Source organism: Urocampus carinirostris, chromosome 10 (assembly GCF_059441175.1).
Source record: "Urocampus carinirostris isolate Australia breed hairy pipefish chromosome 10, RoL_Ucar_1.0, whole genome shotgun sequence".
NCBI classification, from domain to species: domain Eukaryota; kingdom Metazoa; phylum Chordata; class Actinopteri; order Syngnathiformes; family Syngnathidae; genus Urocampus; species Urocampus carinirostris.
In genome coordinates this window covers 30,091,948-30,108,976 of record NC_142358.1, presented here as the reverse complement: position 1 = coordinate 30,108,976, position 17,029 = coordinate 30,091,948, and the positions used below count along the sequence as shown (strand labels likewise).

Sequence of the window (17,029 nt, the reverse complement as noted above, 5' to 3'; positions counted from 1 at the left end):
TATTTTGGGTGCCTTGACATTGGAGCTCCTGTCATGGCAGCCACCCCGCAAAGTTGTGTTAGTTTCCCCCGGCAGTCTGATAATTTTTGTCCATTTCCTCTCAGTGATGGATAATCTTAAAAAGTAGGGACCGAGTGAGGCGGAAAGCGGTGAGTGGACCGTCTTGTTTGTTCCGTTAATTCCAATTTGTCAAGAGAGCATTGTTTAGAACTTAGCTAAAACTTGCTAACTCGGGGGGCGTTATTTTTAATATTCTTAAAAATTGAACTGTACTCTATATTAGTTTCCTTTTGGGGTTTTTTCTCTTTCATTAAGTCTGTTCTAATGTTCGTAAGTACTAAACTTTCCTAGACAAAACAAAAATTCTACTTGTTTAAACTGCACTAATCAGTACTTATCTTAGTTAAGAACATAACGCGATGCTATGCCTGGATTGAGAACATTTCTAAAATGTACTTATTACATGGATTTATTTACATTACGTTGCAGTTAATAATACATATAAATATACATTGGGTGTGTTGATGGATTGAATGGGTGGAATCCCTTAACCATTAGGGTCGTAGGGTTACATTCCTGTGGTGTGTTTTGGGCAAGTACAGCCTGGGGGCGCCCATCCCTGCGGATCCTTGAAAAGTCTTCAAAGGCATTGAATTCATGCATCCATCTATCCATCATCTGCACCGCTTATCCACAGTAGGGTCGCGGGGGTGCTGGAGCCCATCCCAGCAATCATCGGGCAGTGGGCAGGGGACACCCTGAACTGGTTGCCAGCCAAAAATAGGGCCTTAATAGGCATTGAAATGTTTTTAATTCAAATTTCAGTGTCTTAAGAATGTGAACACATTAGTAGGATTTATGTTTGATTGAACTAAAAATATTTAGTACCATTTAGCAATTGTATTTTTAAACAATTTAACTTTTTCCTTTGTGGCAACATCGTGTGACCCCAATAACCGAACTATCAAAACAATGAAGTGATTTCAATACGTTTAGTAAGGGCACCATTTCCATTTCACCATGTCAAACGTGGAAAAAAATCTGCAATGTAACAAAAATATAAATACTGAATAACAATGTCAACAAGAAAACAAAAATATCTTCCAGTGTACAATAATAAAAGAAATAAAGTCAGCGGTGCAAACTAACTGTAAATACAAGTGATTCCAATTTGTGAGTTATAATGTGAGCCGTGATAATCTTACAATCCACTGACTACATTATTTTAGTGCTATTTGAAACTGTATTGATCCCAGGACAATTGTATCAATCCAATTTAAGCACTTGTCCTGTATCCATTATATTGATATTTGGGTTATTTTGCACTCCCTTGTTGCTGGTTTTAGTTGAATTAGAAAATAAATACAATCAGCAAAATTGTGTGCATGAATTTTACTTTATTTGATTCGTTATTATTTTGTGCAGTGCAATCTTAAACAGCTCTTTAAACAAACTAAGTTATTAAATATATTTCGCTGTACTACCACATGAGCAGACAATGTGTTTATCAAGATATTTTTTTTTAAATCTGCCGCTACCTACTGTTATGTTTGAATGATACAGGTACCAGGCTGATCTCTAAATGAAAGTAAAGATACTGAACAATGGCATGCTTCTGTGACAAAATTGGGCGATTTCCTGTGGCACACATGTGTGCCAAGACACACTGGTTGAAAAACACCTACCACTTATTGGAACTGGTCATACATGGACATAAAATTCCAAGATATTTTAAAGTTATCTATCCATCCATTATCTGTACCGCTTATTCTCAGTAGGGTCGCGGGGGTGCTGGAGCCCAGCCCACCCATCTTCGGGCAGTGGGCAGGGGACACTGAACTGGTTGCCAGGGCACACAGACAGACAACTCACTTGCACATTCACAGCTAGGGACGATTTGGTCCAGCCAATAAACCTTACATGCATGTTTTTGGAATGTGGGAGGAGATCGGAGTGCCCGGAGGGAACCCATCCAAGCACGGGTAGAACATGCAAACTCCACACAAGAAGGTTCGGGCTAATGACCTCAGAACTGTGACGCGGACGCGCTAACCGCTCATCCACCGTGCTGCCATTTTCAAGTTATAGTATTGGTAAAAATTGTTGATAGCATAAATTTGCCATAAAAATCCAGTGTGTATGGAATGTTTTCGATCCGTAGGTATGTCATTGCTTATCTTGTTGACATATTAAAAACCTAGTAAATTTACCTTCACTTGAAAAAACCCCCACATCAGCTGTGCTACAATTGAAATTGAAAATTAGGTTTAAAAGATTAAATACATGTTTATTCCAGAATGCTCTTTTAAAGAAATACTCAGTAGAATTATGTGATGATCTTTAACATTTCTGACAAGTTTGTCTCTGTAGAGTGGAAGCTTAAAGGAATACGCTTCTGTTGATCACTCCATCATGACCAAAGATGATGAGATCCCTGACTGGGTGGGCGCCCATGAGTTCTACGACAAGTATGAGCCCAAGGAAATCCTGGGAAGGTATTTTCGAAACGGGCGTATTTTTGAATGCATTAACATTGTTTTAGTCAACGCAAGTAAAATCTAAAGCGTGTATTTCCATGGTGTTCTATATATCCCTTGAGGCATGTGAGCAGAAAAAGAGAGCACTAATTGTCATTCCCCTCTGCTTTTGAAGGGTGCCCCTCTTATATAAGCAACTGTGTTGGTTTAACAGTCATTTGGATTGTGTGCATTGGGTAGAACAACTCTCTGTATTGAATCCTGATAGAATTGGTTTACTCTTTATTTGGAATGCTGAAAAATAGTAATTACAAAAATTCTACATAAATGATATCCAGTACAAGCATCGACATGATAAATGGAACAAATTGACATAGAGAAAGTCATGTTTGACTTGCTATTTTATGAAATCTTGTAAACTAGGCCTCTCATTTACTGAAGGAATATTGAACACCCAATTCCAATGCCTTACATTTTATGACAAGTGTGTGCAAGCTATGGCCCGCAGGCCACATGCGGCCCGCTGTTTAATCCGGCCTGCCAAATGTTAAAAAATACTGAGTGTTTAAAATCATTTGAGATATCCTTTGATATGTATAAATCACAGAAAGTACACATTAAATGGAAAATAAATTAAAAATTATTATTAATAATAATAATAATAATAATAATAATAATAATTTCCTTTGTATTGTCATTCTTTGTAACAATGTACACAGAACGAAATGTCGATACACCTGACCCGTTGTAGCGAGTCGATGCAGCCGCAGCCAACAGAGGGCGCCGCCATTATACCAATTAGGTATGTCTCGGCCGAGGCGCGAACCAGCGACCTCCCAGTCTCAAAGCGGGCACACTACCATCTAGGCTACTGAGCTGGTGAAGATCCTAATATTTAGTCGTACACATCAAAATGAGAAATTCAAAAGTATGTTGATTATGTGAATAATTTCACAAATGTTCAATATGCGCACTGCCGGAGACGCAGCATATGTCCAGTCGGTAATCTGGCTCCTGCCAAACATGCTGAAGCATATCTTGGGTTACAGTCAAATTGTCCATTCTCAAAAGATCTCAATTTTTTGAAACACCTTTTATAATGGTAACATGTAAAAATGGCAAAATATGTATTTAAGAGTGTGTTGATATGGCGCCACTCTTGTCCCCAATGGCTATTTTTTCTGTACTTGCTATTTTTGTAATCATGTATTTATTTTATTTGTCAAAATATTTATACCATTTAGTAAACACTTCTGAACCAGCCATAGTACGACTTGAGTTTTTCAATGCATATTAGCAAATTTAGTGCTGTAAAGGGAGGGGGATAATAAATTAGTTTGCTAAATAGATAAATAATTAAATATAGTATTTGCATGTAGATGACTGCATGTTTATATATGCATATTGTTGCTGCTATTCTAAAAATAGTTAAGTACATATCTTTTTAATTTATTGTTTAGTTTTTTCATGAATCGTATGTTTACCAAGTCAACTCAAGCCATGTTTAATTGTGTAGCCCTTAATCACAAAGAGTCTCAAAGGGCTGCACAGATTATTGCAAACCACACAGTATTATGACACCATCCCCTGATCTAAAAGCTACATGAGGGCAAATAATACACATATTATCAACACAAAATATAGGTTATTCATATGCTATAGAGTAGAAGTGTGTTTTAAGCTTAGATTTAAACATTTCCACTGAGGTTGCAGATCGAATATCAGAGGGAAGAGCATTCCACAGCACCGGGGCCCGAATGGAGAACGCTCTCTAAACTGCGGATCTTTTCTTGGCTCTTGGGATCACTAGTAGACCAGCATTTTCAGAGCCAAGGCTCCGGACCGGAACATAGGAGGAAATTATATCTCAAAGATATGAGGGAGCAAGTCCATGCATCATTTTGTATACTACCAATAGAACCATAAAATTGCATCTTAAGCTAAGAGGGAGCCAATGCAGGTTAGCTAAAATCGGGGCAAACTTTCTTGTCTTAGTTAGAAGCCTCGCTGCAGCATTTTGTACCAGCTAAGGCAAAACAAATTGTTATACATCTTTAACAGAAGCAGCCATATGTGAAAAAAATGGATATACATTTTCTTTTCTCTTGTATGGTTGAGGTATCAGATTGGATACTGTATTGGTCGATCCAAATACATCAAATCTATATGTTTTCCTCCTGACCAGGCCTTTTTGCCAATTATCTAAACCCAATGCAGTCTGCGAATTCAAAGGTTTTCCCGATCCTCCTCAATAGCATAAATTAGAGGTAGCGATTTACCAGCTTGAATCCCTATAATTATTCACACTTACAATATTCTGTACATTTACAAGAGTTGGCTGTATACTACATCTGTAATACCTTTTGTTCAGGGGTGTGAGCAGTGTGGTGCGTCGCTGCGTGGATAAACGGACATCTCAGGAATATGCCGTCAAGATCATCGACATCACCCCCTCGGACAAGATGACCCCGGAGGAGATCGAGGAGATCAGGGAGTCCACAATGAAGGAGATTGATATCCTCAAAAAAGTCTGCGGGCAGGACAATATTAGTAAGACCCCATTTGATGTGCTGTCTCCTTTGTTGCTGTTCGAGCAACCCATTCTCTGCAATTTTCAGCTTGTGCTTGGCCTTTTTCCCTGCAGTACAACTTAAAGATTGCTTTGAATCCCATGTATTCTTCTTCTTGGTTTTTGACCTGTGAGTATGGACAAGAAACAAAAATCTCCATTAATAATCATATTTTGATCTATTTTGATGTTGTCTTCTTATACCAGGATGAAAAAGGGTGAACTTTTTGACTACCTCACAGAGAAAGTAACACTAAGTGAGAAGGAGACAAGGTCATCAGAAAATTCTGCCTTCTTTTTACAGCAACCTAACCGTAACATGTATCAACAAGTTCTTTGTGTATCGGTTGTAGGAATATCATGCGCGCTTTGATGGATGTGGTCAACTTTCTTCACGACCAGAACATAGTCCATCGAGATCTCAAGCCTGAAAATATCCTTTTGGATGACCAGATGAAAATCAAACTCACAGACTTTGGCTTTGCTGTGCAAATTCAAGAGGGACAGAAGCTTAAAGGTTAGAGCCAACTAACAAACATTTTTACCATAGTTGTCTGTCCTCGACAAATATAATAACATGATACTGTTTAGTGTTGACTGACACCAAAACGTGAACACAGCCGACTTGTTAATTGAGCATGTTTGCGCTCTGTCGTGTAGAAATGTTATCTTGTCAAAATGCGCCTGCAGCTGTTCAAAATCGGAGCAGAGCGTGGTTGCACGTCGGTTGCAAGTTACAAAGGTTGAGATGCAACTTGAAACTCAAGTCTCTTCCTTAGAGCAAAGTGAGGTCAAACAAGTGATTCAGTTCAAAGTTTAGTTGGGCTATTGAACTAGCTACAATAAATGTATCAGTCAGGATTCAGTAAGGGTTACTGAAATATGACAAGAACATTTACACATCTCCTGGAGCACTGCATGATATAATATCAAAATGGAGAGAGCATAAAACCACTGCAACCCTACCAAGACCTGGCCATCCCTATTAACTTTTGTCCTAAACAAAAGAAAACCTATTAGAGAAGCAACCAAGTGCCCCATGATCACGTTGGATAGCCTATAGGCATTCACAGCTGAGGTCGGACATTCTGTGCAAGAGACAACTATCTGTGAAAGAGTGGAATGAAGATAGCCCTTTATAAAAAAATACCATAAAGAGCCTTTCTTGCATTTGTAAAAAGCCACAAGGTGCCTGGTCAGATGAGACCAAAATTAAACTTTTTGGCCGAAAGAAAAGTGTTGCATTTGGTGCAAGAGTAACACGGCACATCAGCCTTAAAACACCATTCTCATTGTCAAACATAGTGGTGGCAGCATCATGCTCTGTTGTTTCTTTTATTTAGTTAGGACTGGGAAGATCGTTAGTCGATGGGAAGATAGATAGAGCCAGGGTTATTCTGGCAGAAAATCTGCTATCGTCTGCAAGACCCCTTAGAACCAGGCGTAGGTTCACCTTACAACAGGACAGCGACTCTAACCATAAAGCAAAATTTACAATGGAATGGTTTAAAACTAACAATGTAAAGGTGTTAGAATAGCAAAGCCAAAGTCCGGACCTCAATCCTATGGCGTATTTGTTGAAACATTTGAAAAATGCTGTGCACAAAGGATCACTATCAATTCTTAAAGAACTTGGATCGTTCAGTAAGGACGAATGGGCTAATGTTTCTGTTTCAAGATGTGCAGAACTTTTATATTTACACCCCAAAAGACTTGTGACTTTGATCGCAGCTAAAGGAGTTGGTTGAAAGTGTCAACTCAAATGGGAGCCGAAGTTTTTGCAACACCCACTTTTCAATTTTATTATGTATAAGCATAATTTCAAATATTTAACAAATTTGGTTTCTTCCCAATTGTGTTTAACATGTTGATTCTTCGAAAATATTTTGAGTTTCTTTTTTGTTTGTTTTTTATCTAAAAGTTTGAAATACGGCAATATGTCAAAAAGATCTAGGGTCGGGCAATCCTTTTGAGGGTTTAGTAGAGTCCTCTCCTGTTCTCCTTGCAAGTTCAAAATCAATTGGTGTCTTCTCACCTTATTTTGATTGTCTACTTAACTAACTAAACTGATCAGTAAGTTAAATTGAGTTGGGGAATTGTTTTTGAATAATTGTTTTTTTTAAAATATTCTATGTTTAGGTTTTTTACTTTCAGTTGAAGAAATGCACTATATAAATATCTCTTTTTTAAACAATATGAAACACTGTATTTTATACATTTTTGGTTTATCCCCCCCAAATAAGTATATGGCCTGGTTATGGTGTACTTTGCTAAAAGTATACATTTCACATTCATTGAAAAATGGTTGAGAGCTGCTCCTTTGTACAATTTCCATACAAATCTGATTTTTTTTAATAAGACATTTTCTCACGTTGGTTATACACACACTAAAACTAGAATAATACTTAGTCTATAAATTGTTATCCATTAATGACATTTATATACAGCAGGGAAGACGCTCACTATTACCGCATGCAAATAAATCCTTGGGTCTTTAAAAAAGTTTGAAGCTAAAACAGTTTTGCTCCCATGCAGAGGTGTGCGGAACACCTGTTTATCTTGCCCCTGAGATCATCCAGTGCTCCATGGACCCTGGCCATGTTGGATACGGAACTGCAGTAGACATGTGAGTTCAAGCTAAGAAAAAAAAACAGAGTTGTCAAATACACTTAGTGCATTTGCTGATATTTAGGATGTCTATGCTGGTGGATTGTTCGACTTCTGCTCTTCAAGTCTAATTCACATGCACTCGTGGAAGTGATACAAAAAAAACTCCTGCTGTCCTAAAATCCATTCTGCTCTGGTGCATGCCCTCTGGCTTTATTCTTTGTGCAGATGGAGTGCGGGAGTGATCATGTATACGCTGCTGGCGGGCTCCCCGCCATTCTGGCACAGGAAGCAGATGCTGATGCTGCGTATGATTTTAAAGGGAGATTACAACTTCTCATCCCCTGAATGGGATGACCGTTCTGACACGGTCAAAGATCTGGTCAGTTGCTTTTTTCCTCCTTTCTGTCTATGAATTATATCATCCGTTTCATGTAAATCACCCTACAGCAGGGGTCTTAAACTCAATTTACTTGGGGGGCGCCGGAGTTTAGGTCTTGTTAAGGTTAGGTTGAATTAGGTTTTTGAAAAGAAAATTAAAAAAGGAATCCCGCAATAGGTTTCAAAATTCCTTAAAAGTGAAAAGAAACACAAAAGTTAACAGTGTTCTTCATGTGACTAAATCTATCAGCTTCTAAAATATGTTCCAAAACGGCCTCCATGCCTCCGTAGGCCTCCGTAGGTCTTATTTTCTTTTCTTTCCCATTTAATAATTGGAAGGTTGAGTTAAAGCAGTGTTTGTGAAAAAGTGAACCACTAGATGTCACTGTATTGTGTAGTACAACAGAAAACAAATGCTGCAAATCACAAGGAAGAATACAAACACGGGGACTCAAAGTGACGAGAGGTGGGTAGTAACGAATTACATCTACTCCGTTAAATTTACTTGAGTAAGATTAGGGACATTGTTTTTTTACTTCTAGGAGTAGTTTTAAATCACTATACACTTTACTTATACTTGAATAGATTTGTGAATAAACTGTACTTTTACTTGGCTAAATTAGGCTACATTGAACCTGTTACTTGTATCCCCTCCACGTAAGTACGCGTCTGTCTTTCTCTGCTAAGGCGCAATTTTGTAAGAGACCTCCTTTCTTTCATTAAGATTTAACCAGTGACACAAAAGACGACCAGGTGGTACTTGTGGGCAGGGTTAGAAATATTCTTTTTTACTGTACTGTATGCGCAGCAGTGGTGTGCCGTGGAATTTACACCTTTGCTTTCACTAGGAACAGGGGAAACGATGCGATAGCCTGTTACAAAATCCAAGTTAAGCAAGACTGTATAAATGTAACAACAATGATATATTGATAGTAAAAAAAGTCAGCGAGGGAGAAGCCCAGCCAGACCAGAACGTATTGATTGAAATTGATTAACATTTTAGGCCTGAACAGCCCTTAAATTCAGGTCTGGTTGGGCTTAAGACATTACCTGAAGGCTAAAAGTGGCAACAAATCTTTATCCTGCGTTCGGAAGGCTTCCCCATTTTGGAATTGTCCAACCTTTCGCTATTAAATCAACACAACCGCATATTTTCTTGTTGAAAAGCTCTTGGTGCGACCGTCTTGGTGAATTACCGCCCCCTATGTTAGTGAAAGTGAACGTTTCGCTCGGCCATTTCAGAATCCTCATTTGAACTGACTCAGAATCTGATTGGCTAAATCAACAGTTTCATTCTCACTTGTCTAGTCTCATGAGAGCTTGCAGGTCCTCTTCTGCAGGCCTCAGGGTAGATTTCTGTGCCTAGCAACAACTATAGGCTGATGTTAAATGCTTTATATGAAAGCAGTATAAACAGGGGGAAAGCAATGAAAGGAAGCTGACAGACAATTTGGAATTGTTTAATAAGTATTGATAGACAAAAATGTAATTAACGTCACGTGATTCAGATATTTTAAACACCAGTAGAGAAGGCCTTACAGCACATCACGGCAAACCACGGATGCGCAATGTATACAGTTGTAGCCTCACATATACACCGTATATTTTTTAATCCACAGGGGGTTTACCCAAACACCCTTACAATTACACTGAGTTGTAATATATCATTGATTGGGAGGAATTGAGCCATGATTTGATGATCTGATTGGTTGTTTAAAAAAAAATAATAATAAGACGTTGCTACAATTGCTTAGTGAGTAGATTTTTCACAAAGCACTTTACTTTTACTCAAGTAATTATTTGGATGACTAAATTTACTTCTACTTAGTCATTATTCTGAATAAACAGCGCTTTTACTTGAGTAAGATGTTTTGCAACCTCTGATAAAAAACATTTCAATGTTTTGAATTTTTTTTTTAAATACACAAAATAGGATTACTTTTTTTATGTGTCAATAATTGATATGATGTCATTCAATCAGTAATAAATGAATCCATAATTTGCATGGGCTGCACTTGCATTAAAGGGACAGTGTTTATTATTTGACCTCGCGTATTGCTTAGTGTAACTGATAACTAACGCTAAAAAGCACAAGGAAGAATACAATATACAGAGACTCAGTCACCAAATTGCTCCATTTTTCTCTTAATTGTTTTGGTAAACCTCACCTGGTTTTATAGGTACTTGTAGCAGCAAGAGGCCGGAAAATTTTTTCAGGCTATATGAGGCTCATGTTATGTGAAATAAATGCTAATTTCTCGACCCACAAGTATTTTAAAACATCCACTTTTCTACCGTATTTTTTGTTTATTTTTTAGTTAATATTGGTTTAAACTGTTTTTTTTAACACGGGGTTAATACACACTGTCCCTTTAAACTTTTAAATAAAGACAGGGGCCTCAGACTGTCTTCCTGGATCAATTTCCCCACTGGCCCTGGATTTAACAACATAGCCCTACAGTAAAACCTCATTCATTTTAATGTTTCCTCAGATCTCTCGGATGCTTGTTGTGGACCCGAGGCAACGCTACAAAGCTGCTGATGTGCTCAACCATTCGTTCTTCTCCCAGTACGTGGTAAACGAAGTCCGACAACTGAGCCCGTACAGGAAGTTCAAGGTAAGGTGAAAAGGGCATTAAATCTATAAAAAGAGGAATCTGATCCATGCTGTTAAATCCATCATAGGAAACGGTCACATTATTTAGAGGAACAGTGTGTTATATTTAGTGCTTCCTGGTGGTGCAATAGAACTTTCATTCAGTAAAAAAACATTGATTTTGGGGCGGCATTGGGTCAGTCTTGAGATCAAGAGGTCGCGGGTTCGATTCCCGGCTCCTCCGTGTTATATGTCGAAGTGTCTTTGGTCAAGACACTGAATTCCTATTGCCCCCGATAGCAGGTAGTTGCCTTGCATAGCTGACGCTGCTATTGGTTAGTGTGTAAAAGGGAAAAGTGTGAAGCACATTGTAAAGAGCTTTGGGAGGACTTCTTTGACTTGAAAGGCGCTCTACAAATGCAGACCATTTATTTACATTTCAGGGTTCCTGCAGATCCTTGAAAAGTCTCAAAAGGTATTGATTCATTATTCTAAAAATAAGGCCTTATTTGGCTTTAAAATGTCTTAAATTCATTTTTCGAAAGTCTTAAAATGTTACCACATTCTTAATAATTTGCCGATTTAATTTGGGGTGACCACAATAACGGAACTATCAAAACGGTGATGTGGTTTCAGTCGGGCCTTTCAGAGCAGACGCTGCTTTGGGTCTACCCCCAATACACAGCAATTGCGGACATAGACGTTTACTTTGATCCATGGGAAAGTGTACCTTTAATGAGAAGTGGCTGTCCCACAAATAATTTTTGCCATGGCTTAAAGCTGTGCCAGTTCATGTGTTTGAGGCATGATGTATTGTGTGCAAGAAATATCTGTCTTTTTGTCGACTTGGTCTTAAATTGGATTTCAAAAGGCAATAAAGTCTCAAAAAGTTTTACATTTAACTTGTTTTAAGCTGTCTCTGATTACCAAAATAGAAGTATCATATTAATGTTGAGAAATTTGTATTTTACATAGAGGTCGCTTCCTTGTTTGTCATCTTGCAAGTGAAAAGCAGGGCGACAGAGCACATCGTAGCAGCATCAGACAACAGTGTCATCTAGTGGTCAAATATTACATACTAGGGCTCTAATGCAATCTAGTAAATAAACAATACCAGCCACTAAATGATCATTTTTCCGCCAGGTCATCTGTCTCACCGTGCTCGCCACCATGCGCATATACTGCAACTACCGCAGAGTGAAACCAGTCACCAAGGAGGTGATCAAAAGTGACCCGTATGCAGTGAAACCCCTGCGCAAGCTCATTGACGCATGCGCCTTCAAGATTTACGGTCACTGGGTCAAGAAGGGCCAGACGCAGAACAGAGCTGCGCTTTTTGAGAACACTCCTAAGGCTATACTGCTATCCATAGCCGCAGAGGCTGAAGAACCGGTCCAACATATATGGTGACAAACAGATATTAATGGCACCATTTGGGGTGAAAACCATGGGCGTGCTATACAGATGTAGGGATGGAAAACTGGCTTGTTGGCACACTTAATTAATTGTTAATGGTACTTCTTTACAAAATGCGGATCAAAAAAAAATATTTTGTACATAAAATAGCGCCATCTCCTGTGTTTATCAACAATTTGGAAATATGTCAGATAACAGGTTGTTTCTCCCCCAAAATGATGGTATGGTGTTGATGACAAAGACTAATTGCAGATAAATGATAATAGCAGAATAAAATTAAGTTTACACAATGCTGTCAAACCGCGCCAGCAGTTTCAATTAACGCAAATTGTACCGTGTGAATTTCATAGCACACACCCCAATATTCTTTCCAAGTGCAAAGCAATTAATACAATGTTTAACGATAACCCTCCCTTTTATTCAACAAGCAAAATTGTGTTCTGTATGTAGCACACCCTGATACAATTTGAACGTTGTCATGCAGAATCGACCACACTACATTGACAAGAACAAAATAACATCATGGGTGAATGTTCACATGTTTAATAAAATGTGATATGGATTGACCTTATGATGTTTTAACAATAGAGTTGTATGAATGCCTGAAACAACCTGGTGCTTTTATTACAATTAAAAATATGTTAACAGAAATCCACACAAATTGAGTTTCTTGATCTTTATTATGTTCTTAAAATGTATATGGGATTCAACAAGTCATTTTTATTTGTATAGCCCTTAATTACAAAGAGTCAAATATATACAGGGAGTGCAGAATTATTAGGCAAGTTGTATTTTTGAGGATTAATTTTATTATTGAACAACAACCATGTTCTTAATGAACCCAAAAGTCTCATTAATATCAAAGCTGAATATTTTGGAAGTTGGAGTGGGGCTCTTTTAGTTTTAGCTATTTTAGGAGGATATCTGTGTGTGCAGGTGACTATTACTGTGCATAATTATTAGGCAACTTAACAAAAAACAAATGTATACCCATTTTAATTATTTATTTTCATCAGGGAAACCAATATAACAGCTCAACATTCACAAATATACATTTCTGACATTCAAAAACAAAACAAAAACAAATCAGTGACCAATATAGCCACCTTTCTTTGCAAGGACACTCAAAAGCCTGCCATCCATGGATTCTGTCAGTGCTTTGATCTGTTCACGATCAATATTGCGTGCAGCAGCAACCACAGCCTCCCAGACACTGTTCAGAGAGGTGTACTGTTTTCCCTCCTTGTAAATCTCACATTTGATGAGGGACCACAGGTTCTCTATGGGGTTCAGATCAGGTGAACAAGGAGGCCATGTCATTAGTTTTTCTTCTTTTAGACCCTTTCTTGCCAGCCATGCTGTGTAGTACTTGGATGCGTGTGATGGAGCGTTGTCCTGCATGAAAATCATGTTTTTCTTGAAGGATGCGGACTTCTTCCTGTACCACTGCTTGAAGAAGGTGTCTTCCAGAAACTGGCAGTAGGACTGGGAGTTGAGCTCGAGTCCATCCTCAACCCGAAAAGGCCCCACAAGCTCATCTTTGATGATACCAGCCCATACCAGTACCCCACCTTCACCTTGCTGGCGTCTGAGGCGGACTGGAGCTCTCTGCCCTTTACCGATCCAGCCACGGGCCCATCCATCTGGCCCATCAAGACTCACTCTCATTTCATCAGTCCATAAAACCTTAGAAAAATCCGTCTTGGCCCAGTCTTGACGTTTCAGCTTGTGTGTCTTGTTCAGTGGTGGTCGTTTTTCAGCCTTTCTTACCTTGGCCATGTCTCTGAGTATTGCACACCTTGTGCTTTTGGGCACTCCAGTGATGTTGCAGCTCTGAAATATGGCCAAACTGGTGGCAAGTGGCATCTTGGCAGTTGTACGCTTGACTTTTCTCAGTTCACGGGCAGTTATTTTGCGCCTTGGTTTTTCTACACGCTTCTTGCGACCCTGTTGACTATTTTGAATGTAACGCTTGATTGTTCGATGATCACGCTTCAGAAGCTTGGCAATTTTAAGAGTGCTGCATCCCTCTGCAAGATATCTCACTATGTTTGACTCTTCAGAGCCTGTCAAGTCCCTCTTCTGACCCATTTTGCCAAAGGAAAGGAAGTTGCCTAATAATTATGCACACCTGATATAGGGTGTTGATGTCATTAGACCACACCCCTTCTCATTACAGAGATGCACATCACCTGATATGCTTAATTGGTAGTAGGCTTTCGAGCCTATACAGCTTGGAGTAAGACAACATGCATAAAGAGGATGATGTGGTCAAAATACTCATTTGCCTAATAATTCACTCCCTGTATATCCTTCCAATCTCTCGCGGCACAATGGTTGAAAATCACTGCACTGAGTCTTGGTTCCCAAACGTTTGCAGGCTGGCGCCCCCTTGGCTCCCCTGTGAATTCCTAGCGGAGTGACTGAAAATATGCCATGTTTTTGTCTGCTTTTTCTTCATATGTTCCAAAAGCCTCGAAGGTCTATAGACTAAGGAGAGCTTATATTGAGGAATGAAAACGTTGAAATCTGGTGAGAAAGCAGTGCTGTCCACAAAGCCCCAAGATGAAACCCTGTTAAGGGAAAGACAAGAAAATCATCAAGTATTCCGTGTTGGCAGCACTTTTACCAAAAGTAACAATGCAACAAGTTAAAAATGAGAGAATGTATTCCCTTTCTTTTTTGTTAGGTAAAACAACAAGTTTGTTTCACCTATCATTAAAAAGACATGAGAAAATGATCTTGCATGGTGTCTGGCTGAGTCCACCACAAAGTTGGAACAGAATTCGGCCATGCAGTTATCTTGATAGTCACAATTAGATAATATAACTTGTTATTCATCAACATTTATATTATTACTTCACTTGGATTGTGATCAGTTGCAAAAATTAAAAATAATTCTCAAAATTGATTTAGAATCCATATCATTTTTTTCTACAGTAGAATTTGAGAACACCGTTTTAAGTGGTTCTAAAAAATGTAAGCCGGCCTGCAAATCTGCTGTTGTTACAAGTTTCCAGCAGATGACACTAATGCACCATTACTCGGTTACAAGCTACTGTATATCCAGCTCGGTGGGTTTGGAAAGTCTCGGGTCGGGACCCGGGAGGTCGCAGGTTCGAACCTCGGTCGTATCTAAGCCTTACAATATTGGTACCGGTTGTCTCTCTGCTTGGCAATCGCCATTAGGTGGTTTGGTCACCTAAAGACTCCAACATGTGTTACGATACATCGTTTGGGTTAGAAGAGGGGGGCTGGGAATCCCCTCCTTTGCATCAATCTCCCAGAAAGAGACAATAATAGGAGTCTGTTCTTTACTCTAGTCACCTCTCACTAAGATGATATGGCTCCGCTGTGTGCATATACACCAATGAAATCATCAATGTCAAAACAAAATCGAAAATTCGAGATAAACTATAAATTAACGTAGTACTTGGGATCACTTTTTAAATACCCACTTTAAAGGTATGTAGACATCGACTGACCAGTTGTGATCGCTAGACCTGAAACTTTCCCACGTGCCCTATCAACTAAACGCGTCGCAGACCTCCACGTATTAAACGGCAACATCACCGCAAAAATATCAAAATGTAAAATAGGCATTAAAAATTTAGATTTGTATTTCCTTGCACTTACACTGATACTATCCTGACCAGCATTAACTACATAAAGCTCACCATTAACATGAGGCTGGGTCGAAGCACGAGGAACAATTGCTAGCAGGCTAAAGCTAATTTATTCTAGGCTAACGTAATCTCGAATATGGTAACTTGGGATTTTATATTATTTATGTTGAATATAAACATATATTCCCTATTTTATCAACATTACACAAACCTCATACGGCGTCTTTATAACAGCGCGTGTGTCCGTTTCCTCGATTTCGCCCCTCTGCTTAGTGCTCTGTCCCGGAGTCCATGCTGGGGAGATAAGCGTCTTTCGTGAACGTAATGCCTAAATGAGCCTTGGCTCCCCCTAAAACAAGAGCCGGCGCTCTTTTTCTGCGATTCTTTGTGTTTGACTTAAAATTTGTTGCGTGTATAAGAAATTATACACGGGAATTGATTTAGGTAATTATGTATGGCATTATTATCCCAACGGCGTTCCTCCTACCTATTCTACTCAAGTCTTGTTATTTACATATTCTTTCTTTTAAACTATTCTATATAATTATCTATCTATCTACCTTGGTCACATCCCTCAAGAGGGTTGACCGACAGCAAGACACACACATACAATAACAGAGAAAATAAAAGGGAAATAAATAGCATAATAACACAAACATTTTTGGACCATGGCCAACCCAATTGCCCAAACACCCAAACAAGTTAGGCACCTCGGCACCCGAGTCGGTCATGCTTTCGTCCCTCCAGATGAAATGGGACACCAGAAAGCGGCCATGTCATTCGGGTCAGGGTGACATAACACACTCTTTTGTTCAACAGCAGGGCCCTACGGCTTTCACTGGTTTATCCCTGCGGCATCATGCGGGTGCCTCCCCCCCATCCCTTAGAACATGTTTAAACATCCCACTATACTTTCACAACACCTCTCCACTCCTTTCTATCACCAACAAGAGCTCTAGCTTCCATTATATTTAGACCTCTTTCCTGCTGTGCACTCATAACACCATCCATCCACGTCAATCGCGACCTTCCTCTTGGTCTCCTTCCATTGACTTCTGCTCTGTAGATCCTCTTCAACATTCGCTCCTCATCCATCCTCTCCATGTCTCCAAACCAACCGAGTACTCTCTTATCAACATGCTTGCTCAGTTCCACTACTCTATTCTTTTTATTCTTTTAAATCTATTATATTATCATTATTGAGAGTTCGCGTGTCAAATGATTTCTTGTATATATATCATGTTTAGGGGGCAGCACGGCGGGGCAGTGGTTGCCGCATGTGCGGGACAGTTCTAAGGTCTTGGGAACCACCTGTGTGGGTTCAAATCCAGCTACCGGACTTTCTGTGCGGAGTTTG

The 17,029-nt window shown here is 39.2% G+C and overlaps 1 protein-coding gene and 1 non-coding gene across 3 annotated transcripts; one reads left to right on the top strand and one right to left on the bottom strand.

The window, feature by feature from the left end:
- The first annotated feature begins 4 nt into the window (after positions 1-4).
- Positions 5-12,731, top strand: LOC148358646 (phosphorylase b kinase gamma catalytic chain, skeletal muscle/heart isoform-like). Of its 2 annotated transcripts, none has more exons than XM_088346171.1 (10): positions 5-149; positions 2,371-2,495; positions 4,849-5,027; positions 5,122-5,176; positions 5,254-5,319; positions 5,400-5,563; positions 7,582-7,672; positions 7,882-8,035; positions 10,527-10,652; positions 11,774-12,715. In XM_088346171.1, the coding sequence occupies exons 2-10, from the start codon at positions 2,413-2,415 to the stop codon at positions 12,038-12,040; spliced, it is 1,185 nt and encodes a 394-aa protein (XP_088202297.1). In that variant the 5' UTR covers positions 5-149; positions 2,371-2,412; the 3' UTR covers positions 12,041-12,715. The 2 variants fall into 2 exon arrangements, with proteins under 2 accessions (XP_088202297.1, XP_088202298.1); XM_088346172.1 differs by having other exon boundaries at positions 24-149; positions 2,358-2,495; positions 11,774-12,731.
- A 1,979-nt stretch (positions 12,732-14,710) lies between these two features.
- Positions 14,711-14,842, bottom strand: LOC148358645 (small nucleolar RNA SNORA15). The gene has a single exon (XR_015851621.1). It is a non-coding gene; the product is annotated as a small nucleolar RNA SNORA15 (small nucleolar RNA).
- Between the last annotated feature and the right edge of the window lie 2,187 nt (positions 14,843-17,029).

Excerpts from the sequence above, each read along its gene's own strand:
- LOC148358646 (XM_088346172.1), top strand. The coding sequence starts at position 2,413 with ATGACCAAAGATGATGAGATCCCTGACTGGGTGGGCGCCCATGAGTTC. Across the intron at positions 5,028-5,121 it reads CTGCGGGCAGGACAATATTA|TACAACTTAAAGATTGCTTT; the intron begins GTAAGACCCCAT and ends TTTTCCCTGCAG. Across the intron at positions 5,177-5,253 it reads TTCTTCTTGGTTTTTGACCT|GATGAAAAAGGGTGAACTTT; the intron begins GTGAGTATGGAC and ends TTCTTATACCAG.